The sequence below is a fragment of the Lampris incognitus genome, chromosome 2 (genome assembly GCF_029633865.1).
Source record: "Lampris incognitus isolate fLamInc1 chromosome 2, fLamInc1.hap2, whole genome shotgun sequence".
Lineage (NCBI taxonomy): Eukaryota > Metazoa > Chordata > Actinopteri > Lampriformes > Lampridae > Lampris > Lampris incognitus.
The window spans coordinates 81,909,402-81,935,572 of NC_079212.1; the positions used below are offsets into that span (position 1 = coordinate 81,909,402).

At 44.3% G+C, this 26,171-nt stretch overlaps 1 protein-coding gene across 1 annotated transcript in view; it reads right to left on the reverse strand.

Annotated features, from left to right (window-relative positions):
- The window catches only part of kdm5ba (lysine (K)-specific demethylase 5Ba), a 67,926-nt gene extending 48,110 nt beyond the window's left edge, over positions 1-19,816 (reverse strand). The window contains exons 1-14 of the mRNA XM_056272847.1: positions 19,513-19,816; positions 16,412-16,489; positions 15,603-15,725; positions 15,278-15,448; positions 13,460-13,585; positions 13,116-13,209; positions 11,500-11,597; positions 11,129-11,287; positions 6,009-6,128; positions 5,677-5,835; positions 4,580-4,761; positions 2,568-2,730; positions 2,111-2,230; positions 1,169-1,363 (exon numbers count right to left, since the gene is read on the reverse strand). Coding sequence (XP_056128822.1) covers positions 1,169-1,363; positions 2,111-2,230; positions 2,568-2,730; positions 4,580-4,761; positions 5,677-5,835; positions 6,009-6,128; positions 11,129-11,287; positions 11,500-11,597; positions 13,116-13,209; positions 13,460-13,585; positions 15,278-15,448; positions 15,603-15,725; positions 16,412-16,489; positions 19,513-19,665 — 1,941 coding nt within the window. The 5' untranslated portion in view covers positions 19,666-19,816. The remainder of the gene's footprint in view (positions 1-1,168; positions 1,364-2,110; positions 2,231-2,567; positions 2,731-4,579; positions 4,762-5,676; positions 5,836-6,008; positions 6,129-11,128; positions 11,288-11,499; positions 11,598-13,115; positions 13,210-13,459; positions 13,586-15,277; positions 15,449-15,602; positions 15,726-16,411; positions 16,490-19,512) is intronic.
- Between the last annotated feature and the right edge of the window lie 6,355 nt (positions 19,817-26,171).

Genomic DNA, 26,171 nt, shown 5'->3' on the forward strand with positions numbered 1-26,171 from the left:
GTACCCCTCTCCTGATTGATACCTTTCAACAACGACATCCCGTTCATGCTTTGTAACTTTGTGGACCATGTCTTTTGCAGTTGGATATGAACAGTTTAACTTTATTTGGTGTAAATCGGAGTCCCTTTAATTGATGGCAGCTGTACACTAAGGACTATTTTACATGAATTTGAATGTGATTGGTCATTTCTGAACACAGCCACATTCCCAATTAGAAAAGGTTGTGCACTTCTGCAACCAGGTTATTGTAAGGTTTGTATGCCCCCCCCCCAAATTTTTTGGATTGTTTTTCACTTTAATTTTATATTTAAAAAACAAAGTGGGAAAAGTGGTGTAAATCAGTCACTTTAATTGATGGCAGCTGTACACTAAGGACTATTTTACATGAATTTGAATGTGATTGGTCATTTCTGAACACAGCCACATACCCAGTTAGAAAAGGTTGTGCACTTATGCAACCAGGTTATTGTAAGGTTTGTATGTCCCCCCCCCATTTTTTGGATTGTTTTTCACTTTAATTTTATATTTAAAAAACAAAGTGGGAAGAGTTCTGACATGATTTAGCTTTCATTTCTTTTTTTACGTCACACAAACCAGCAATTTAAACAGGAGTGTGTAGACTTTTTATATCCACCATACAACTTGAGTTTATTCACACAGACACTTCTTCCAAGACTCTGTGGTACATTAAAGGCATATTGCATTTTGTGAACGAGGCCTGCATTGAATGGTTACAGGGTGAATTACGTGAACCGTTTCATCCCTAGAGTGTATACGATTTGGCCAATCATTTACAGCCATTAAATTAATTTTGGGATCTTTTAGGGTTCCCTGTTGAGTTATTATTCATATGAAGATGCATTAAGGCCAACACTTTCACAGCCATGTTGTTGATTTTATAGGGCAGAGTAACAACAGTTATTCTTCCTTCTTCAGCAAAAGCTTGCATTGTTTGCCTGCATGAGACTTGGTTCTCCTTAGGTACATGTTGAAATGAAAGCAATTGACCTTTCCCATGCCACCAAATGTGAGTAGACTTGAGTTTAAAAAAGGATCAGGAGATATTACTTCAGTTTAGGGCACCATTACTGAGACAAAAATAAGAAACTCATGTGGTGGCTAAATGTAGCCTACAGACCCATTCAAACTGAGTTCCTGTGCTGCTCACCTCATTTGTGACCTTTTCCCTCAATTCCTCTTCTTCCTGGATCATGATGGTTATGTCTTTTAGCACCGCAAAGGCAAGGTCCATGTCCATTGTGTCTGACTTGGAGGCCATGTTGCAAACCATCTCATCATGAGAGAAGACACAGTATCTACTCAACTGACGGTAGTGCTCCACACACTTACGACCAATAGGCATCTAGCATAGAGAGGGATGGGCTTTAGTGCAATTGTGCATAAGTAACAACATTCCAGAAAAAAAAACTTTTCTTACAGCTCTAAAAAGCAGATTTCTACAGCATCATTTCTCTATCATTATATGTTATAACATTAAAGTAAATTCTAAAATAACAGCCGCTCCGTAAACAAGTATCAATACGTCTGCCAGCCAGCTCAAAAATATACCAGGTGAACTCACCACTTCTCTAGATATTGTGCAGACTAATAGATACCATTGAGCAGATTTATTAAAATGACATAAAAACAAAAGGGAGGCATCTCATTTTCAGGTTGATTTTGATTTTGCAGCTGCTTGATCCAAAACCTCAAATGTGTAGTTCAGTCAACAAAGGCAGTCTACTTTTTGTCTGGTATACCCATCGTGTACCTAACAGCTCTGATACAAACTATCACAAACAGCAAAAGTACCACTACCCTGTTTCAACTCGTCACCTCAATGGCTCCTTGATTTCTATCTGTAAATATTTCTATTTTTGTGATAGAACATAATATAGGGCAGAGACATTCCCCAATACATGTGGACTATTGTAAGAGGGATTTCAACAATATCTGCGCCATTGACATTTTACTGTGCAACATAAAGAGGATTATGCCAAACTGTTAAACAGATTACCAATTCATTCAAACTAAGGGTAGTCCAGTCAAAATTAGCGAGAGAAAAAGTTTCCATGTTGCACAGAGAGACGACTGCACATTATTATCTTACCCAGTCCATTGTGCAGAAGTTAACAGCTTCAGCAAAGTTAAAGCCCTGGTTGAATCCACTGTGGTAGGCCCTGGGGAAGGTGATGACAAACTCACCAGCACATTGGTTGGTGCGATAGATCTAGAGTTGGGGGAAAACAAAATGACAAGTTCTGTGTTAAACAGTCTCGGCTACTTTCTTTACACAAGCTTTTACCTAAAACACAAAGATGGTCTAAAGCAGGGGTGAGCGATCTTATCCACAAAGGGTCAGTGTGTGGGTGAAGGTTTTTGTTCCAACCAAGCAGTTACACACCTGATCTCACTAATCAACCAGTAGAGTCTTTGCTGAGAAACTTGATTAGGAAACAAAGGTGTGTAACTGCTTGGTTGAAACAAAAACCTTCAGCCACACTGGCCCTTTCTGGATAAGATTGCCCACCCATGGTCTAAAGTGTGTGTATGAGTAAGCATGTTACCGGAACTCCATTGTTCATTAGTGTATTGGGGTTCATGATGGTGACAAGCTGGTGCAGGAGGTCTGGCTGGGATTCAAACAGCTCGGGTGCCAGTTTTTTCATGACCGCCTCAAGATGCTCTGCAGCATAACCCGGGGCCCCATACCATGTCTTTGGCTCCCCCCTGTATATGTGATAAAACATCTTTGTTAAAACAACTTGCAGCAATGTTATACAACAAATTAATAAGAAAGCCAGACAACCCAAAGAAAAACATTTTTTTTAATAGTCTCTGAAATTTTTTCTGCAGTCCTTCATTTCATGGGGTTGGTCAGTAATGCTTTTCAATCGTATTCTTCTTTCGGCTTGTTCGCCATTTCTCAGGGGTTGCCACAGCAGTTTCCATCAGTACCCTGTGATTGCACAGCACCAATGGCGGCCATAGTTAACCTGTCCTCAACTGATACTGTACGGAGCCTCAACCTCAGCATGGTCTTTTCAATCTGCATAAGGATTTGGCAAAATTTTACATCAGATGCCCTTCCTGACACAACCACTAAACTTACGGATGGGGGTAAAGTGCTGGATGCCATCCTAGTATTCATGAACCTTCGCCCATGCTTGTCGCCTAATCACCAACACTTTTCAACAGGTTCCTTTTTTTCCCTACATACTTTTGGAATAAGCCTGGGGTGTATAATTTAAGATGTATCATAAAATCAAGTAATTGCAACTGAAGACAAAAATATCCCCATGGCAAATTTGTGCCTGAGCTGGGACTCCCTGGCAACAGAGACACAGACACAGGTGGTTGATGAGGGCACAACAGCTCCTTTATTAAAACCGAGACTTAAAATACCAGAATTTAAACCTTTTAAAATACTATAAAAAAAAAACATTAATTGAAAGTGTTTTTTCAAAAGGGAGGGAGCCCACTGGGTCCCCCACACAGCCTTCAGCTCTCTCCCTGGCTCTTGTGTGTCTTTGTTTGGGGTGTTGAACCAATTTACCTGAGTCCATTAGACTAACTCAGGACAGCTGGTCCACACTAGAGAAGTAACGGTGCACAAAAATAATAATAATTTTTTTTTTAAAAATCACAGTTTGGTACCTACCTCGGTTTTGAACTAGAAATAAACATCCACTAAGGTTCAGCATTTAGAAAATTAACTGTACTTGTATTGGCATCAGCAGCTTCCAGCTTCACACCAGGCCCATGCAACATAAATACTCTCTCATACTTAAACAAGCACGAAACCTTCCAGACCCACAGTGCACCTGATGCGCATTGCAAGCGCATCCTCCTAAACGTTCCTACTAAGTGTCTCTCTATGGTCGTCCATGACTGACCACAATTTGCATCTATGAGTGAGTGAGTGACCACAATTTGCGACGCATAACCCACGGCGGCAGTTGCGCAAAAAATATAATAAAATAAACATTAAATAAAGTGCGGCATCTAAAATTAACTTTACTAGATCTTCAAGCTCTGGTTTATCTGTCTTCGCCATAACTACGACGCTGCACTGTGCTGAATTCCTGGATATCTCTCTGTGGACGCGCGTGTGCGGTGCATGCTTAGTGGGGTGGCTGAACGTACAATATCTAGCCCTTTGCTAAAAAGTTGCTAGGGGGGCAACAGGGGTTTTGAATTAAATCCTGCACACACAATAGTTCTGCATGTGCTGCGGTTAAAACAACGCTGCATTTGTTCGATACACATGTGCCGAACTGAAAAACCCATACCGAAAATGTTCGGTAGGAATCTGTGTACCATTACACCCCTAGTCCACACCCTACTCTGCCCCAAACCCGAACACTGATTATGACAGTATCACATAGATTTACCAGAATAATGACATTTTGTGCATTTCACTCACAGTCTTCACAAAGAGACTGACCCAAAAAAAGAAGCAAAGAATGAAGACAAATTCTAGTGTTTAGGTCCCAGGTTTAGAGTGGCATAATAAAACTAAAATCATCCAACAATATGGGCCATTCAGTTAAACTCAAAAGGCTAAGAGTACACTAACCAGTGAAGGTAGTTAATGGAGTAGCTCCAGTGGTCCTCAATATGCCAGCAAAAGGAAGAGAAGCACATGCCCACGTAAAGCCAGGGCAACTTCATTCCACAGATGTCAGCCGTAACATGAGTCAGCACTGATGCATCCAGCACTGGCATGTTGTTGAGGTTCCACCCGCAGGAAAGATAATCCTGCAAGACAGAGACGAACCTTTCTTTACTCAAATACAGATCACATACTGTCTCAGTGTAGCCCTGCTGAAGGAGTTAAAGGGTCGACAGAGGCATGAGGCAGCTGGTATGCTGAAGCGCAGGGACGTGCTTCCCGAAGGAGGGGGGTAATGTAACAACCATGGATAATTAGACTCGCTAGCCCTTGGTTAAAGGATCAGACCCTTTAGTCAACTGGTTAACGTAGTCGCCCGTGGTGCAGGAGACCCGGGATTGCGTCCCGTCTGCGGCAGTTCCCGGCTGCGGAAGTTCCCGGCTGCCCCCCGAATTCGCCATTAGTATTAGTAATTTATTAGTATCACCAGGGACAGTTAGGATGTTGGTGATGTTCTTAGCTTTTTACAAGTGCTTACGAACACTAGGTTGTGCTTAGTAGTCTAGGATTGTTATGATGGTTTTCTGTACGCTTTGATTATCCTTTTTTAACTGTGTGGTTATCAGAAGAAGAATTCTGGGTCAGTAAGTCGGGGGTAAGACACATCACTCTGTTACCCTCCACAATCAAACTTCAGTAGAGTGTAAAGCACCCAAGAAAATTAGTTTCTTCAAATCATCCTTGTCATCGGCACATCCTCAAATACTGCAGTCAGCAGTTACATAACCACTGCAGCTTTGTCAGTATTACAAAATAATTTTGCTTTCCAAATGAGCACTAGTGTTGTCTAGAATAGGATGTAGTTTCAGATGCACAGAAATTTACAGTTAGAAAAAAAAAACTTTTGCTGGAGCTGCCAAGGAAAATTAGTGCTGGATATGTAACGTGTTGGATATGTTTTGTCAATACAATTCAAGTAATGCGACTCAAGGCAACAGGAGTTTGGGGCGGGGGTTATCATGTCAGACTAAATCAACCATTGTGTGCCATACTGGCATTACCTCATCCTCAGGGCCGACTTCAATGTGACCATTCCTAACAGGGAATCCACTCCCAAACTCCTTGGAGGCAATATCTGCCCCATACTCCACAGTGACATCTTCTTCAATAGTACTGACTAAACGCCAGAACTCCTTTTCCACCAGCTCAGTAGGAACCATCTGACGAGGGAAAATAAGGAAGGGGGGGAGATATGTGTGATTCACTGCATTTATAGCCTACTACAAGTGCTTGCATTTGGCCAAACTGCATGGGCTACTTTTAAGACCAAACATAGATTACCACAGTCTGACAACAATGGCTGATATCAAACAACTGATGGTTCAATACTCACATGAACTGGCATGTTGAAATAGTCAGATTTGAATGAATCAGCCATATCTCCAAAAGACCGGAGGCTGTAGTTTCTGTTGGCCTGCTCAAAGCCAAAGGCGACAGGAGGTTTTCCACATTCCTGTGGGAAGACGAGAGGGAATATAAACACAAACAGAACTATTATTATGGCTGTCAGCTGTTAAGTCTCTTACTGTCTCTCCTTGTTGGAAGCTGGCTCTCCTATAAGGAGCTGGTTGCTTCTTCAAAGAGACCATCAGATTAGGGAGACCCATGCTATATTTCACCTGGAATATTTACTTGCAACCAGGTTTACCTGCGCCAGATTCAGTTTTACAGTGTCATCTTTCTGGCATCTATTCTTAACCCGTTAGTAGACTGTAATGAACATCACACGCAGAACACTATGGATTTTGTGGATAAGGTGAGGGACATCATTATGGAGGAGAATGAAACAATGGTGTCTAATGATGTTTCGTCTCTCTTCACGTGCATTCCTGTCGATTAAGCAGTGGAGATAGTCCGTATGAAATTAAAAAACGACCCCACCCTTAGCAATAGGACCACCCTTAACAATGACCAAGTGTGTCTGCTCCTGAAGCTGTGCCTTCAGTCCACGTTCTTCACATACAGAGGGCAGTACTATTGGCAGAGGCATGGGTGTGCTGTGGGTTCCCCAGTCTCACCTGCAGTGGCCAACTTGTGTATGGAGGAAGTGGAAAAGAGGCTCTGATGTCCTATCCAGGGACACCATCTAGCCATTGGTTCAGATTTGTGGACGACACCTGGGTTAAAATTAAATCTCAGGATGTAGCCCATTTCACTGACCACATGAACTCTGTGGACAACCACATTAAGTTCACCAGGGAGGATGTGAAAAATGACAGGCTAGCCTTCTTATGCTATGAAATTGTAATTGGTGATGGGGAACATTTGATTGTTGATGTTTACCGTAAACCAACACATACTGATCAGTACTGAAGGTTTGACTCTCATCATCAGGACACTGTACCACCGAGCTGACAACGTCCCCACTGACACAGCGGCCAGGGAAGAGGAGAAATACCACATTAAACAGGCCCTGGTTAAGTGTGGTTATCCTAACTGGGTGTTTGTCAAAGCCAGGAAGACGCCCAAACAATCATTGTTTTCGGTTGTTATGCCACTGTATTGTTTATAAGGTTGGGGATACCTGCAGTCAGGTGAAACTGAAGAGGTCACTTAGATGAGTGATGAAACGTTTCTCTCTCAGTAAATGTTGTGTCCAGATGAACCGATTCAGCTTTCTGTGGGGTTTTTTTTACCTGGATTACTGAGCACGCATATACTTTTTTCTGCGACCATAGATCAGCTGGTTTAATATTATTATTGACATTACTAACCTCAAGGATGATATCCAACTGCTCTCAGATGAACTGCAAAAAAAGGACTCTTCTATCAAATATTGACACCGCAGCCACACATTCCAAATCGATCCCAGTTATAAACTCAACCATCTCAGATACCATCCTCTGAGACACATAACCTCGTTGTCGGTCCTCCTCATGTTCCACTCCGAGCTCACTCCTAGCTCCAGGCTGCGTGATCGAGGTGGTAGTCAGATATAGCAAGACAGGAAGACCTTGAACTGCCTCGCCTCCGCCCATAAACCTCTCAAATTGCTTTATCATACTACTGGTTGAGGCCACGGTTCACCCTGTTGATGTCCCTGTGGCCGATGCCATTTCCGTGGCCAATGCTGCTCCTTCCCATGTGGATCAGGACTCTACTCCAGCTGGGTACTCCTGCTGCAACGACTTCTTCAATGGCTAACGGTACTCCCACTGTTGTTGCCACCATGAGTCCTCCTGAACAGGTCCCCCCGCACCATCCTCCCCAGCACTCGGGCAGGTTGGTCACTCTCAGTCCCAATGCCACTTCCTCAGGCCAACAAAACCCATCACTTCCCAAGACTGTCCCTGACAGCACTGTCACCCACTTCTCTGATCACTGAGGACTCCAAAACATCAATTTCATAAATGCGGTCACACACTGCTTTCCTGGAAGTACTACCTCTGACATCCTGGAGAAACTCACAGGACTCCTGAATTCATTCCCTACAATTATGAAAGTAATAGTCCAGGTCAGCACCAATGACAAATCACATTTTGTCAGCAGGCTGAGCTGACAAAATGTGATTTTATCTGTCTTTTTAATCGCCAACAGAAAACACTACTATTTCTGGCCCAATTTCCATACCAGGTCATGGTGTGGGGCATTTTAGCAGAATACTTAGCCTTCATACCCGACTCCAGTCTGTGAGTTTAGTGCACAACATTGGTTTTATTCACAACTGACTTGTTCTGAGAGCGCTCCTCTGTATAGAAGAGACAGACTTGACCCGCTTGCTGCTCATTTGAAGGACGCTGTTCTGTCCTCCACATGTGATAGACTATTTACATCACACATGCCATCCTGAAACCTCTTCTTCCCCTCTGCTCACAACAAAGACTGTTGCACCCTTCACTCACATCAGCTCCCTACTTCTGGAATGATCACACTGCATTGTCAACTTCTGACTAGATCCTTGCTTGTGTTGTATTAACTCTCAGATGTACGTCGCTTTGGATAAAACCGTCTGCTGAAACTGTAACACTGTAATAATCGTTCATCAGCATCAACAACTGCGCCTCCTCCACCACTCTTCTGTCCCAAGGCACCCCCGGGGTTTGGTGCTTGGTCCTCTCCTGTCCCTTGGCAACATCATACGTTGTCATGGTCTCCACTTCCACTGCTACGCCAATGATGTCCAGCTCTACATTGCCACTAAATCCATCACCACTGGGGTCCGCGGTGGTGTAGCGGTCTAAGCATCGGCTTTGTGTCGATGCAGTTGCTCACTGGGGACCGGGGTTCGCACCCCGGTCTCGTCAGATCCGACTATGACCGGACTCGACGAAGCAGCAATAATTGGCAGCGCTGTCTTCGGGAGGGGGGCGGAGTCGGCTTGTGTTCGTCACATGAAAGCGTCTCTGGGTGTGTCGGAAAAAGCAGTGGTTCGGCCTGGATTCGCCTTGTCACGGAAGTGGCGAGGCGTCTCCTTCGAGACTGCCGGCCGGAGAGATGCAGTTGGCGAACGCATGCAGTACGAGGGTGGGTGTTTGAATTAAAATAGGGATCGATTGGCCACTAAATTGGAAGAAAAGGGAAAAATCAGAAATAAAAATAAAAAAATAAAAATAGAAAAAATCCATCACCACTACAACTCACGCCATGCTGACCATGTCTCACTGGAATTAAATCATGGATGCAAGTCAACTTAATCAAACTAAATTGTGATAAATCTGACATGATCATCAGCAGTCCCAAATCCCTTACCAAAACCAGTCACAACTTCTGCCTTACCGTCGATATCTTCACTCTGTCTCCCTCCCCACACATCCGCAACCTCCGAATCATTTTTGACTGCAACCTCTCCTTTGAATACCACGTCAACCAAATCAACATAACTGCCTTTTATGCCACCTAAAAAACATAGTTCATCTCCACCCATCACTCTCCCTCTCTGCTGCCAAAATGTTGATGCATGCCTTCGTCACATCCAGAATTGACTACTGCAACCGCATTCTTTATGGCACATCATTCAAAGTCCTAAATAAATTCCAGTACATCAAGCTCATCTGCTCACCCACTCCTGTGGCATCCCCCCTGGCCCCCAGAACCACCACTGGCTTCGTCCCATAAAGGATTCAATTCAAAGTCCTTCTCCTCACTCACAAAGCCCTCCATAGCCAGGCCCCCTTCTACCTCACCAACCTGCTCCACTTCCATACTCCTTCCCGCTCCTCGCGACGCCAACCTCTTGTCTAACCACTCAGGGCAAGGCACCAGACCTGGGGTGACAGAGCCTTCTCTATAGCTGCACCCTCCCTCTGTATGATTAATGTTGTGTCATATGTTTTTGGTGTGTTGCTTTTATGATCATTTTAATTTATGCAAAGTATCATTGAATATCCTGAAATGTGCTCTATAAATAAAAATTGTTGTCATTGTTGTTGCTGCAGTAGCGGCAGCTACAGGGTTTGTTTAACCAACTTGCTTCTCTTTAGTATCTCTCATACAGCCTCTGCCCTTTTAAGGAATGGCCGTTTGGACAGAGGGCCATGACTTAATATGTCGCATGGTTGTGGAACCAGTTGCAGCAAGAGGTTAAACTTGGGTACGTGGGGCGTCCAGGTGGTGTGGCGGTCTATTCCGCTGCCTACCAATATGAGGATCACTGGTTTGAATCCCCGTGTTACCTCTGGCTTGGTCGGGCGTCCCTACAGACACAATTGGCTGTGTCTGCAGGTGGAAAGCCAGATGTGGGTATGTGTCCTGGTCGCTGCACTAGCACCTCCTCTGGTTGGTCAGGGCGCCTGTTTGGAGGAGAGGGGGAGCTGGGGGGAATAGCATGATCCTCCCACGCGCTACATCCCCCTGGCGAAACTCCTCACTGTCAGGTAAAAAGAAGCGGCTGGTGACTCCACATGTATCGAAGGAGGTAGTCTGCCGCCCTCCCCTGATTGGCAAAGGGGGTGGAGCAGCGACCGGGACGGCTCGGAAAGAGTGGGGTCAAAATAAATTGGTGGGGGGGGACTCCCGAGTACCTTACTGGCTTTGTTGTTTATTAAATTCACGAAGGTGACTATTGCATCTATTTCAGTAAATGACATCAACCCATGATCTTGAATTTGTCTTGATATGCTGTACAATTATCTTATTTCTTTGTAATCAGTTTTGTGTATATGTGTATAAATGTGGACATGTCTCCCTTGCAAAAGAGATTTTGATTTCAATGCAACTTACCTGTATAATAAAGGCTATATGAAATGAAAAATAAAATTTGCCCATTTGTCTTGTGCTTTGTCATTCTTAGGCTCCTATTTTTTGCTTCAGGAGTTCCTCACTAATTTAGGAAAGTTCTGCTCCCCTTTGTTTGATTCACAGTGCTTCTCTATTTCACTTGGAAAAAAAACACTTTTGTATTTCAGGAAAACTCTCAAGCTTCATTTTGAAAATACATTCTTAGAAGAAGGTGTAAAAGAAGTGACGTGTAGATGCAGGTATGGTGAGGGATATGGCAAAGTGGTAGCAGTTCACCTGAGCCAGGCATTTGGGACATCTCCAGTCTCCTTTGGGGATGTCATGGAGGGGTGGAATCAAACAGAAGGTGTGGTAGCTGTCATCACAGCCATCGCACAACAGCAGACGATCTTCAGCACTCCCACTACCACAAACCAGACACATGTACTGGTCCACCTAAGGAGACAAAACAAGGACATAGAGATGTCTCTGATCTGAAATATAACATTAGTTCCAGCACAGTACAGACTTGTAAAAAACACAAAGGGAAGAAAACGATTTATCTGGTAGTTAGAATTGTGTTGACATAATAATGGAACAGATACTGACATATTGATATACTGACACTTATCATGACAACACAAAGCTAATAATTTTACTTTACTCACTAGAGGGTCATGTTTCTTGCCCTGCAAAGTTTCTCTGTCATCTTTTGGATCCTCTTGTTTGATGGGTTCCTGTTTCATTTGAAATGCTGCCATTCGCTCTAAAGAAACAAATGCATGTTGGAAGAGTTTGACAGCCATGCACAAAAAAATTCTACGTTGTCCATTAAAGCTGTTATAGGCGACTTTGCTTTAACACCATTTTGTCACATTTGGTGGAATTCCTATTATATACCTAGAGGCATCCATCAAGTAAATCTACTGTGGAAAAATCTGGTCTCTCTGGCTGCTCCTGGGGCTGCATTCTGATGCACAATAATCCACTCTATCTGAATGAAATCAAGCAGTCACTGCCAAGGAGTGCCCCTAACTTAGTGCCAATCATGTCATGTGAACACACTGGGCATCCCAGTACTTTGGAAAGAGTGATCTTTACAATAATTCCCCTGCAAGCAAAACAGTGCTTCACAACAACAGTGTTGGTGTAACAAGAGATTCACTGAAAAAACAAAATGACATGCATGCGTAGATTATTAACAACAGTACAGACTTTGCCAGTTAAGACCACGGTTACGACTGGCAAACACATGCACGCATATGAACCTGGTTTGGAGGGAGGGGTTACAGGAGGGAAGCAGGAAGCAGAGCGAGGGTGGGAGTGAATTTTTTGAGGGGTGTTGTGTCGAAATTGCTCACTCTGCAAAGTTACCGAGGGCAGCTTTAGGGTACGGTCACACATGCGCGAAATTGACGTTGGCAAATATCTGCCTCTCATTCACGTCGGTTCTATGCAAGCGAAGGAGCTGATAAAACACTCATTTCCAGTGGCAAAGAAAATATGTGTCTTCGCTTCGCGTGCAGCTCAAGTTTGGTGAAATTTGACTGGCAAATCCACAGCCACAACCAATAGCAAAGAAGTGTGTGTGGTTGAGCCCACTTGGCTATAATTGGCTGTAGTTTTCTTAGTGAGCCAGGATGCAGGAGAAGTGATTGTTGCTGTGTCTAACCAGCCAGCATTGTACGGCACTGCCCATGAAAACTACAAACTGCCCCACAAGATGCTACCTGGCTGGCAGCGAGTGGGGAGACAGGCATTGAACATAAATAACTGGACAATTTATTAATAACAAATTCATATTTTGCAATATACAAATATAAGTTGTACACCAATGTTCTTCCTCTGTATTTGTCTATGAAACTATGATACAATGTACAAGTGAAACAATTCAGTGAAAACATTTTTTATTTATCTTTCTCTGGACTTCAGCGTACATTTTCCCATCACAAAACCAACAACCGCTCATGTGACCAACAACCAAAACTCAATGGACTACAAACAAGCAAACTGATTTCTGTGTGAACACATCCTGCACTGCCCACATGCAGCACGACAAGATACACATTTCGCCTGAGCAGGCGATGGTCATTCGCTTGCGTTTTTGCATGTGTGACTGTGGCCTTAACATAGCATAATTTACTTGTGTAGTACAAGTACAGAAGATACAAAGCACTTCACATAGAAACACGGCAGAAAAGAAACATCTTGAAGAGAAAAACAGCCACATAAACAGAGGTTCCCCTTATCTTTATAAACAATAAGGACTTGTCCTTGTGCTCACCAGAACCCGGCTTGGCAACACACATTCCCATCCTCCTCCTTAGATTGGGACGATTCTCACAGACTTCCCCTTGCTCCGCTTTAACACAGCCCCTCTGCCAGAATGTCACAGTGAAGAGAGAATTGGAGAAAGAAAGATCTATGTTTTGTCTTCGGCAAAATATCAGTCACAAGTAATATTTACTCAAAGCCCCAAACTGTAACACACAAACAATCCTCACCGCCCAAGTGGATTCAAAATTATTGTGCTGGCAGTGTCAAGGCAGTAACGAGAGAGCGCGAGCGAGCAAGACACAGAGAGAGAGAGAGAGAGAGAGAGAGAGAGAGAGAGAGAGAGAGACTCACCACAGATCTCATCCTCTTGGCACGGCGAGCAATGCTGCAGGTCTCTTGTGGCTGGACAGACTGGCGCTGGGGCAGATCATGGGGAGTGTACTCCTTATCCTTGGTGTCATTGGTCAAGGTGGCCTTCTGCAGATAGTGAGAAATATAATCAAAGACACCAACAGCAGTCAGATAACACTTTTATCATTACTTTAGACTCAGACTGTTATAATTAATACGGGTGGGGGGAAAAAATATCGATTCATGAAAGAATCGTGATTCTTTTCTTCTATGATTCTGAATAGATTTACAAATGCCAGAAATCAGTTTTTAAAAACGTTTTTTTCAGTGTTAAGTAGCCTCCTCGCTGCTGGCAACGTTGACTTGCTTGCACACCTGTTCTGGCCTCCGGAAAACACGACGGTGGCTAGTCTGTCGCTGCTAACGTTGGCTCTTGCTAACCTTTCTAAAAATGGAGCAGCAACAGATTCAGCAACAGTCCATTCATCATCGAAGGCAAGCGTTTGGGCGCATTTTGGATTTTACAATCTCCCGGGGAAGAAGGAGCTTGACAGGACTCATTCATCCATCCATCCATCCAGTATCCAAACCACTTATCCTGCTCTCCGGGTTGCAGGGATGCTGGAGCCTATCCCAGCAGTCATTGGGCGGCAGGCGGGAAGCCACCTTGGACAGGCCGCCAGGCCATCACAGGGCATGACTCATTCAATACGCAAGATTTGCAAAACGAAAGTTCAGTATTTCGGGAACGCTACAAATGTCAGGTCTCACATCATATGCCATCCCCCAGAGTTGAAAGAAGTGGAACAACGACCTCCTGCAACATGAACACACAACCAACGCACACTGCACCACTTACCAAACTCCCAGCCAATTCTGAACGGGCAAAAAAACTAACTAGATCCATTACCTGTTTCATTTCAAAAGACCTGCGCCCCTACAGCATAGTCCACAATGAAGGCTTTAGATTTAGGATCCAGATAGTTTCGCCAAAGTACGACATACCATCGCGTCGGTTTGTTACCAAGAACGGTTAGGTTTGCCTTTGTGTGTTCACATTACTGCAATCAATTGAAATAACTTTTTCAAATATAAAAACTACATAATCTTATACACACTTTCGTCTGTTTTCATGCTATAATTTGCCACACCGCCTTTCTTAGCGCACAGCGGACTGGAGTAGAACCTGAAATTAGCACCGCTATGTACCTAATCTAGAATTGATTCTGAATTGGGAATCCTTTTGAATCAATCCCAATGAATCAAATCGTGACCCCATGAATCAAAATCGAATCGTGAGATTCCAAAAGACTCCTACCCCTAATAATTAACTTCCATCACAGGTGCAACATGGGGCAGCAGTAGCTCAGGAGGTAGAGCAGGTTGTCTGCTAACTGGTAACTGAAGGGTTGCCGGTTCGATCCTCGACTCCTTGCAAAAATGTCAAGGTGTCCCTGAGCCCTGACTGCTCCTGATGAGCTGGTTGTTACACCGCTGTCAGTGTATGGCTGATATGATGCATTAATTGTAAACCGCTTTGAGTCACTGTTGCGGCTAGAAAAGTGTTGTATAAAATGCAGTCCGTTTACCATTTAACATCAGTATCCCCAGTCACCTTTGTGCACAAGCAATGGGACTGGGCTGAGAAACCAAAGGAAGAGATCACACAGACCAATTCACTGGCTCAAAAGGTAGAGAGCCATGGGGACATATTCACTTTAATCACGTGAGAACACTTCCCTGGTTAGGAATTCTCAAACCAACCACTTGGTAACTGCTGCCTTGGCGAAAGAAGAAAAGCACGTAGATCTGGCATACCAGAAGATTGGCTCCGGTCTGGAACAGGTTGTAAGGGTAGAGGATCCTCTCATAGTGTGCCCGCAGATGAGAGCCAATGGCCTTGCCAGGAGCAAAGCCCATCTTAACTGAAATCTTACTCCAACGTCTCTCTCGGCATACTGCATCAAATCCTCCTTCTTCATTCACCAACTTGGAAAAAAACAAAAACAAAATAAAATTCAAGAGCTAAAGCACAGACCATCTTTTCTTGGAACTCGCGTGGTACAATCTGAATGGACAGCTGTATTTGTTTTTTTTTTTTGTCAAATGAATGCATTTGTGGTGTGCAAGATAATTATTATACCTTGTTTAGTTGATACAGATCCAAAATCTTTCTCTCCACATGAGGGATTTTCAGAGTGCACCCTTGAAACTCCCAGAACTTTGCAATTTGATCCAGGAAGTTGAGTTTCACTCTGGTCTGAGCCTGAAAGTGGCGGGGACACAAAGGACTTTGTTTTACAGTAATAACAGGAATATAATTCTTTGCACCTCTGATGTCAAGCAAGGATTCAAAGAATATCGGGGATATCAGACAACTGGCCTTGGCCCAGATGTCATCAGCCACCTGGTTCAGGCCCATTTCAGATGGAATAGCCTTTCTAATCCTCTTCTAATGAATATGCAACTCACGAAATATATTGGTTGATTGCAATTAGGCAGAATTAAACCAATTTTCAAGTATTTGGCAGATGCACGGAGGGTCATTGCTCAAGAACACAATGAGATGGAAAGCAAGCCATACATGGTTACAGAGCAGATTCAATGAGACCATATCACCAGCATTTAAAAACATGGCAGTGGTGTCACGTTTCTGGTGTTATTCAGACTGACTGACAAGAACATATTTAACAGCTGAAAAGTTTGAAACGTTTCTAAACTATAAAATGTTCAATTACATTTGTATTGTTTATAAGTTTTAAGGAACAGTGGGAGCAAAAAGTTACATTTACGAAACAAAATTCAGTCCTTGGAACGCCAATGAAACACTCAGAACTGACTTACAGTATGTCATTTCAATAAATACAGTTTCGAACTCCACAGCATATACTTTAGTTGTATCTATGCAAATAGTTAAGCTTAAATGAATTAATATGTGTTAATTCATGGTACCTCCAACTCGTTAAGCCTTTGTATCCTTGGTGTGAAATGTAGTCTGTCCACATCACAGGCAAACGGTGGCTGCCACTCCTACAAGAGTCAACACTGTCTTATTAAGAAAGGCAGGACAACATCTTTATAGACAACATCTTTAATAATAATAATAGACACCAACACCTTCTAACAATTTTCAGCACAATAATAAGAAATACATAGTAATGCATTAACGAACATGGACCCTGGACCCAAAATGAATGAATGAATGAATTATTGCATTTTGGGCCAATAAAGTCTTTAAAGTGAAATGAGAGACAGTATCATATCATAGTATGGATAACCCTAGCGCGACTCAGACACTGGAGTGCCATGCTCATGGAATATGCTCCCAAAACTTAAGTCAACCCTAACTCTAAACTACATATAACCAAAATAACCTGCTTTTGCTTGAGAAATATTTATATATATTATATATAAATATATATAAATATATATGCTTAAAAATATTTTGGAGTACTTTTTTTTTTGGGGGGGGATTTCGTTCCCCTTTTCTCCCCAATTGTACTTGGCCAATTACCCCTCTCTTCCCGAGCCGTCCCAGTCGCTGCTCCACCCCCTCTGTTGAACTGGGGAGGGCTGCAGACTACCACATGCTTCCTCCGATACATGTGGAGTAACCAGCCGCTTCTTATCACCTGAGAGTGAGGAGTTTCACCAGGGGGCTGTAGCGTGTGGGAGGATCACACTATTCCCCCCTGTTCCCCCTCCCCCACAAACAGGCACCCCCACTGACCAGCTAGTGCAGCAACCAGGACACATACCCACATCCGGCTTGCAATCGGCAGACACGGCCAGTTGTGTCTGTACGGACGCCCGACCAAGCCGGAGGCAACACGGGGATTCGAACCGCCGATCCCCGTGTTGGGATGCAATGGAACAGACCGCTATGCTACCCGGATGCCCCAAGTACCACATTATTTCTTAGCAATTCACTTTGAAGGAAATGTTAAACATAAAAGTTCAATTGAATGGGAATCAGAATCATGTTTGCTGGCCATGTAGGTTTACACTACATGGAAAGTGACTCAGTGTATTTAACATAGAATAACAACACTACAACACAACAATCTTCACATATTTACACAAGGATCGACTTATACAGGCAACAAAAGAGGTGATAAAGTGCAATGGTGCAGAGAATATATCAGAGATGCTGAAATAGATGTTAGCAGGTTACTTACATACATACCTGAGGTAAATGGACATGACAGAGTGTACCAGCATACATACATACATACATACATACATACATACATACATACATACATACATACAGTACAGTATTTACAGAATGGGTGGACTATTTATTGATAGGATTAAGTGATCATTTGAAGGACAGCCAACGGAAAGAAACTGTTTTTATATCTGGTTGTTTTGGGGATGCTTTCTTACAAGAAATTATTTGGGCAATCCTACTAAAAAGGCTTACATATAATGTTCACAAACTTCAACCGCTGATTTTAGATCAGAGCAGGTTTGGTACGTCAAAGTCGACTCTGCATTGAATTGATAACAGAAATGACCCCTATAATTACTACCGTTGTTCTAATGGAGTTCTAAATCAACTGATCTACCAACCTTCATTTGTGTAACGATTGTAACAGTAAGGGTATATGATGTGAAATATTCATGAATGATGCAAGTTAGCTGAGATGAAACAACTAGGGCATTTCCTTTTCAATTCTTCATACACACCAAGTTACTTTGTCCATTTTGCAAACAAAGACAGACAAAACCAACAGCACAAGCAGCAGCACAAGCAACAGCACACGCAACCCTTTCACATTATATGGAGTCATTTGATTCAAATGGCTTTATTGGCATGACGTAACAATGTACATATTGCCAACTTGATTCACTTTCAGTATAAAATATCGCTTATTGCAGCTTTAATGTTCTTAATATTAAGTTGACTCGACATCCACGTTCAATTAAATCTTTGTTTCACAAAAAGTTGCTAATTCTATAATTTGAGTGGCTGGCTGGACACACCCTTAACCCCGGGCACATGTGAAGCACATCAGGCCTTTTGCCACCAGTTACCGAACGAGAGGGTGACGAGCTGCTGGATTTAGAAATATTCTGCAACACTAAAATCACCCAAGACAAACAAAAATAATAATAGCCGTGTCAGAAAGAACCCTGGGTAAGATTTGCTGGAATTCCGCAAATACGTTTTTTGGGGTTTTTTGTTTAAAATAAAGACCTGGCAAAAAAATGTGGGGTTCATTCTTTTTCACAAAAACAAGGCATCTTACTAGGCTGCTAACTTGTAAAGTACAACGACGGCGAAATGGGTTCGTATGGCTGTTTTTATGTCTAGAACATCAACTGCGGGCCGCAGGAAGTTATGTGCCAAACAAGGACGCTGCTCCAATAAGATCACAATTACACAGAAACCACACAAGCGTCGGGCTGCTGTTGCAAGGTGCTGTGCAGAGTGGGGTTGCAGGGCTGGTTGTCAACACCGTCGTGGTCCATCTCTCCATGGAGAGTTGGTAACGCAGCACGTAGCAACCGTTGGCTAGCAGCGGGGCAGCGGCGGTGTAAAGGGGCCCAGCTAGATAATCAAATTATATTAAGAGGCTGCGTTTGGCTGCCGACCAGCCATTTTAAACTGTCACGAAACGAAAAGATAACTGGTTGCCCAAGTGTTAGCCACTTCCGCGTCATAGTCCAGGAAGCGTCTTGTTCCAACAGCAACAATTCCAACGCTGCCTACTTTTCATACAAACTTTCGCATAACGCTTAGCTGACATCCAAAATCGTCGGTATGAACACACAACTTCATTAAATTCACACAGCTTGGGGTTTATTACGTTTTCTTAACGACGGCACGTCAGCTAATAAGCGGCCAGGGGACATCGGACGACAATCGCTCCAAACAACGCACTTCAGAGCTCGCGCTGACTGACAATCCAACTCCAGCCGCAATCCGCCATGTTGGAAAGCTGGCTAAAAACACAAGTTTGCTAACACACCGCTAACAGCAGCGGCCAAGCGAAACAGTGGCTCCTACAAAACGCCACACAATGAGCCGCGTATGTTATACTTACCGGCGGTGGTCGGACCTTGCAAATCCCGGTTTTCTCCGCAATCGGTCGTATTTTGTTGATGAACGCAAAGGGGTCGGCAAATTCCTCCCAACTCGGCTCAAAAACAGGACACTCCGGAGGGGGAAGGAACTCATTCAACTGAGGCTGGCTCATCGTCGCATCTTTGTCCCGACTGCCGCTCGTGTGTTATGGGTTAGGATAGATTACGGTGATACCGACGCACAATCCCACTTCAGGCTGAATTCAGATCATGTCCACTCATTGAACTCAAAACGAATCATCTAGTTGGAGACGTGTGTGTGTGTCGGGCGGGGGGGCGGGTTTGTGTGTATGTGTGTATGTGTGTATATGTCGGGGTGGGGGGCGGGTCGATCAGAGTGTATACGTCCGCCTAAAAAAGTAGATACTCATATATTATCTTGTTTTTCCGTCGGAAATCAAACACTTGTGTGTTTTCGTTCAGTATTCGTATGTGCTGCCACTGCACGTGTTTATCATCCCACATTGGGATTCTGGGTGACATCGGTCACGTGTAAAAAGTCCCTACCTCTGTTTAATTAATTGATATGTCAGGACTCTTAAACGACTCCTGTGCCGTGTCTTCTGGAATAAACGCTACGGGGATACTTTCTCCAGCTACACTTTGGCTCCACCACTCTGCTTTTCACAATACAAAGCGTTTGGATAACAGAAACGTAAAGCTGTAAGCTCCGTCAGTAATGGAAACATAACATTTAAAGCCCAGAACTACGGCGAAGTGGCAGAGGATTTATACACTGGCTCCGTGAATCCCTTTCCAAGGAGGGCAGTCCTCATTCAAATCGAACTCACCCCATGGGTGGGTTCGATTTGTGTTCCGGCTGACACAAGACTTTGATTGTGCGGAAAGACACAACTGTGTTCCAAATCCCACCCGGGTGGTGGCCATGTAATCGAACCCACCCAACTGAATCTTTGCGCCTCGACCGGGACTTGCTTTTTAAATGGACTGGATGAGCTCGTTGATTGGGCATTAGCCGACACGGAGATATACGTGTTACGTGGGTTCGATATCCCACTCGACTTCGTTACTTGAGTGGGATAGCGACCTCGTGTTTTTATCATATCTTCATCATCGTGAGATTTGCCAGAAGCATGAACTGTGCTGGGTATTTTGTCGTTCCCCGGGAGCGTCTCTGCGTTACCGCTACTCGCAGCGCAGTCAGCACGTCACCTCCAGTCTGACCCGCACAGGTTCCGTTACTTGTTGCTGTCGCCTCGCTGCGACGCATACGGGGCTTCAGTTTTCGGCCACATGAAACCTTCAGTGTAACACTGGAGGAGGAGGAGGAGGAGGAGGAGGGCCTGTCAGGGGACTAACTGTACACATGTCCCTCAGAACAGTCTGCCTTGCGATAAATAAAGCAGGTACATTTGTATCTTTGTACCGTACTCCCTGGACATAAACCAGGCAGAACTGTGGATAGGAAATTCTTACGAAACGCACTTGGGCCAAAGTTGGTTAACGCAACATCTTTGTTATTAAGGCTTTGGGTATTTACTACCTAAAATAGGTACTTATTATGTATGATACCCACTGTGTCACCTGTCTCCCAGTTATTCCTCTGACTACGGTCACTGTGGGGAAGCTCGGCCTGAGTGGCTCAAATGTAGGAGGAGGCAGACTCAAAACTGTTTCTATTTAACAGAAGTGATCTCTTTACAGGGTGCAACTGCGTGTGAAACAAAAGGATATGTGCAAAGAAACAAATTGGTGGTCTGACGAAAATAAGTTCACATTAAATTTGAACAAAACTAAGTCTATGGTTTTTGCTAAACAGAAAAAGGATGAAAATGTGTTGCTGTCTATGGATGGTGTTAATATTGAAAGAGTATCTGAGTTTAGATTCTTGGGTGTAATAATGCATGACAGACTGACATGGAAATCTCATGTAGCATATGTAAAAACAAGTGTCTAGGAATATTTCTGTTTTGAACAAAGCAAAGTACGTGTTAGATTACAAAGTAATGCGAATTCTGTACTGTTCACTTATTTTGCCATATTTTAGTTACTGTGTGGAAGTTGGGGCAACACGAACATGAGCAACATAAAACCATTGGTTATATTCAGACAAGAGCTGTAAGAATTATTCATAAAGTGGATCCAAGAGAGCACACCAACAGACTGTTTATTCAGTCAGGATTAATGAAACTTAAAGATTTAGTTGAGTTACAGACACTGTTATGTACAGGGCAAAAAGCAGAGCATTACCGGAAGATTTACAAAAATTGTTTTTAGTTCAGAGGACGAGGACCATAGAAGGAAATTATGAGGATGAGCAGACGGACGGATGGTGGACGTAACTTGATATGTACAACTTGAAACTTTTCACCCGTTTGCAGGTGAAAGGTTTTCGACAATTCTGTGCATGTGGTTGACGTTTATCCATGGTAAATCTTGCAGGCATCGCCAAAAATATGCCATTGTCAATAACACGCGCCAATAAGCAAGAAACTGGTATAGCCGCTGCAGAAGAAACCGGAAGTCAGTGCAGTACAGTTATGCACAGAGCCGATTGAGCTTAAATTAACATCATGTGCCCACATCTACACCCTGACGCCCGACAACCCTAACAACTTCAAAGCAACTGCTTAAATACTCCTGGAGTCAATCAGCAGCGCCTGAGTTTAGGCTGCACCACTGTGGCAGGTAAAGCCAACACCTCTCCTGAAAACAGGTAATTAACAAAGCTATTCATTCCCAACCATAATGTTGAAAATGCCTTCATTTAACCTATCAGATAACAAAGGTTTTGCAAACTTACCTATAAATCACAAATCAACATAAAACAACATCTGATAAACCAATTGACCTCCCCCCATACGTGGTCTAATCCTGAGACATCACTAAGGATGTCACCCAGTGTATGAATAGAGGAAGTGTGTGAGCGCCTCCTCCCTTTGTCGCTGGGACACATGCAGGCGGTAAAGAAAGAAAGAAGATTATTAACTTATGTAACACTTGTAACCGAATCAATAAACAATAACTAAATTTAAAAATACTTGTCTTTTGTTTTGATTTAACCAGAGATAATAATGTATGTGAACTACAATCAAACATAATGCAAAACACAAACAGTCCCGGGATAATACATGTATTGACATTACAGATAACTGATGGAAATATGGCTAAAACAAACATCCATCCAACCATCCATTATCCAAACCTGCTCTCAGGGTCATGGGGATGCACGGGGATGCTGGAGCCTATCCCAGCAGCAGCCATTGGGCAGCAGGCAGGGAGACACCCTGGACAAGCCACCAGGCCATCACAGGGCCTAAACCAAACAAACAAGCATGGTCAAATCTGTTAAACTAGTATGGTAATGACTGAAATGATGGGACAACTGGTGTGTTCTCACCCACTTTGTCACAGTCACATACACAAGATTTTTTATTTTTTTTGCTATGTGACCATAGGTTACTTTGATGGCGTTCTTCTTGGGGACAGAGGCTCTGATGACCTCTGACCCACTGATCCTGTAAACAAGAGCCAGGGTAGAGAGCAGAATCAGCTCATTCCAGTGTCTATTGTAGTTTCAGGGTTACTCCATAGAGGCCATGAGACATTATTTTAGCATGTGATACCATGTAATATTGCCACAAGGAGGGAAACCACAGAGTTGGGGGTTCTAAGGGACAACATCTGCAACCATCATTTCTTTAACTAACAACTAAAAATGACCTCCAACCCCCCTTAGTTTTTTTTGGTTTTTTTTTTTGGCAGTTTGTTCACCCCGTGTGTGCGTGCGTTTCTTCCGGGTGCTCCGGTTTCCTCCCACAGTCCAAAGGCATGTAGGTTAGGTGAATTGGCCATACTAAATTGTCCCTAGGTGTGAATGTGTCGGCCCTGTGATGGACTGGCGGCGTGTCCAGGGTGTCTCCCCGACTGCCGCCCAATGACTGCTGGGATAGGCTCCAGCATCCCGCGATCCTACTCAGGATAAGTGGCTTGGATAATGAATGAATGAAGGCAATTTGATTTGCATTTTGATTCTTCTGTTTCCTTTTTCGTCTTCTTTCAGCAGCTCCCATAGGGGGCGCCACAGCAGACCATCTGTTTCCATCTCTTCCTGTCCTCTGCATCTTCCTCTGTCATGCCAACCACCTGCATGTCCTCCCTCACCACATCCATATACCTCTTCTTTGGCCTTCCTCTTCTCCTCTTCCCTGGCAGATCCATCTTCAGCAATATACCCAGCATCTCTCCTTCACACATGTCCAAACCATCTCAATCTTGCCTCTCTTGCTTTGTCTCCAAACCGTCCAACCTGAACTGTCCCTCTAATATACTCGTTCCTAATCCTGTTCATCTTCGTCACTCCCAATGAAAATCTTCTCATCTTCAGCTCTGCCACCTCCAGCTCTGCCTCCTGTCTTTTTGTCAGTTCCACCATCTCCAAACCATACAACATAGCTGGTCTCACTACCATCTTGTAAACCTTCCCTTTAACTCTTGCTGGTACCCTTCTGTCACAAGTCACTCCTGACACTCTTCTCCACCCTGCTTGCACTCTCCTCTTCAGCTCTCTTCTGTACTCCCTGTTACTTGGAACAGTCGACCCCAAGTATTGAAACTCATCCACCTTCATCACCTCTACTCCTTGCATCCTCACCATTCCGCTGTCCTCCCAGTCATTCACACATATGTATTCCGTCTTGCTCCTACCGACTTCCATACCTCTTCTCTCCAGTGCATACCTCCTCCTCTCCAGGCTCTCCTCAACCTGCACCCTACAGATCACAATGTCATCTGCAAACATCATAGTCCACGGAGACTCCTGCCTGATCTCATCTGTCAGCCTGTCCATCACCATTGCAAACAAAAAGGGCTCAGAGCCAATCCCACCTCCACCTCGAAGTCATCCATCATTCCTACCACACACCTCACCACTGTCATACTGCACTCACACATATCCTGCACCACTCCTACATACTTTCTGCAACCCCCGACTTCCTCATACAATACCACACCTCCTCTCTCGGCACCCTGTCATATGCGTTCTCTAAATCCACAAAGACACAATGTAACTCCTTCTGGCCTTCTCTATACTTCTCCATCAACATTCTCAAAGCAAACATCACATCTGTGGTGCTCTTTCCTGGCATGAAACCATACTGCTGCTCGCTAATCATCACCTCTCCTCTTAACCTAGCTTCTATTACTCTTTCCCATATCTTCATGCTGTGGCTGATCAACTTTATACCTCTGTAAAGGCTACAGTTCTGCTCATCACGCTTATTCTTGAAAATCGGTACCAGTATGCTTCTTTTCCCTTCTCAAGCATCCTCTCATTTTCCAAGATTGTGTTAAACAATCTAGTTCAAAACTCCACTGCCATCTCTCCTAAACATCTCCATGCCTCCACAGGTATGTCATCAGGACCAACTGCCTTTCCACTCTTCATCCTCTTCTGCCCTCACTTCCTCCTTGTTAATCCACCGCACTTCCTGATTCACTATCACCACATCATCCAACCTTCTCTCTCTTGTTATGAGAGTTGGCCTGTAGGTGGCAACGCTGTGTTAATCTTACGTATCTGTGATCTACTAGACAAGCGAAGTAAAGTGATTGCGTCAACATACAAGGCATGTTCTGTACTGTGTCCCAGAGTTATAAATAAAGCTTCATAAACCCACGTATCTGCATGAACATTTCAACATGGTGTCAGAACTGGACTCAGCGGCAACCAGCAGAAGAAGAAAATAATAAAATTGAGGACGGAAAACTTCCACATTGAGGCCGCTAGCTGTCTAACGTTGCTGCTGAGAAGGACCGTGCTAGTTACAATAATACAATAATACAATAATAAGGGGGTTGCAGAGGGGGGCGGTGTGCGTCGTGACGGATGAACACGTAGTCCGCTGACTGCAGACCTGGGGGCACCTGGGACACCGGAGCGCTGTGTCGGGCGGTAGGGACGGGTGTGAAAGCTCTGACCCCGTCCAGCAAGGAGGCTCGTTGGTCCACAGCTGACCAGGGACGCGTTGCATTGGGCATGAAATCGCCTGGGACTCGCAGCGACGTGCCGTACACCAGCTCCGCAGAGGAGGCTTGTAGGTCTTCCTCCGGGGCGGTCCGCAGGCCCAGCATGACCCATGGGAGCTTGTCGACCCAGTTGCAGTCCTTGAGAGTAGCCCGAAGCGCAGCCTTCATGGACCGGTGGAAGCGCTCACATAGGCCGTTCGCCTGAGGGTGGTAGGCGGTAGTGCGATGAAGCTTGACGCCCAGAGCCTCACCCACAGCATTCCATAGCTCTGAGGTAAACTGTGGCCCGCGGTCAGATGAAAGGTCGGAAGGCGTACCGAAACGTGAGACCCACGACCCAATAAAAGCCCGGGCCACATCAGCAGACGTCGTGGATGCCAGGGGAACAGCTTCAGGCCAGCGCGTAGTCCTGTCCACCACAGTGAAGAGGTAGGTGAACCCATGGGAGGGGGGTAGGGGACCAACCAGGTCGACGTGGACATGGTCAAATCGTCTCTCCGGCACTGCGAAGCGTTCCAGGGGTGCCTTAATGTGGCGGTGTATCTTAGCCCGCTGACAGGCAACACACGAGTCGGCCCACGCTTTCACGTCTCTCTTAAGTCCCTCCCACACAAACTTAGCAGAGGTCAGG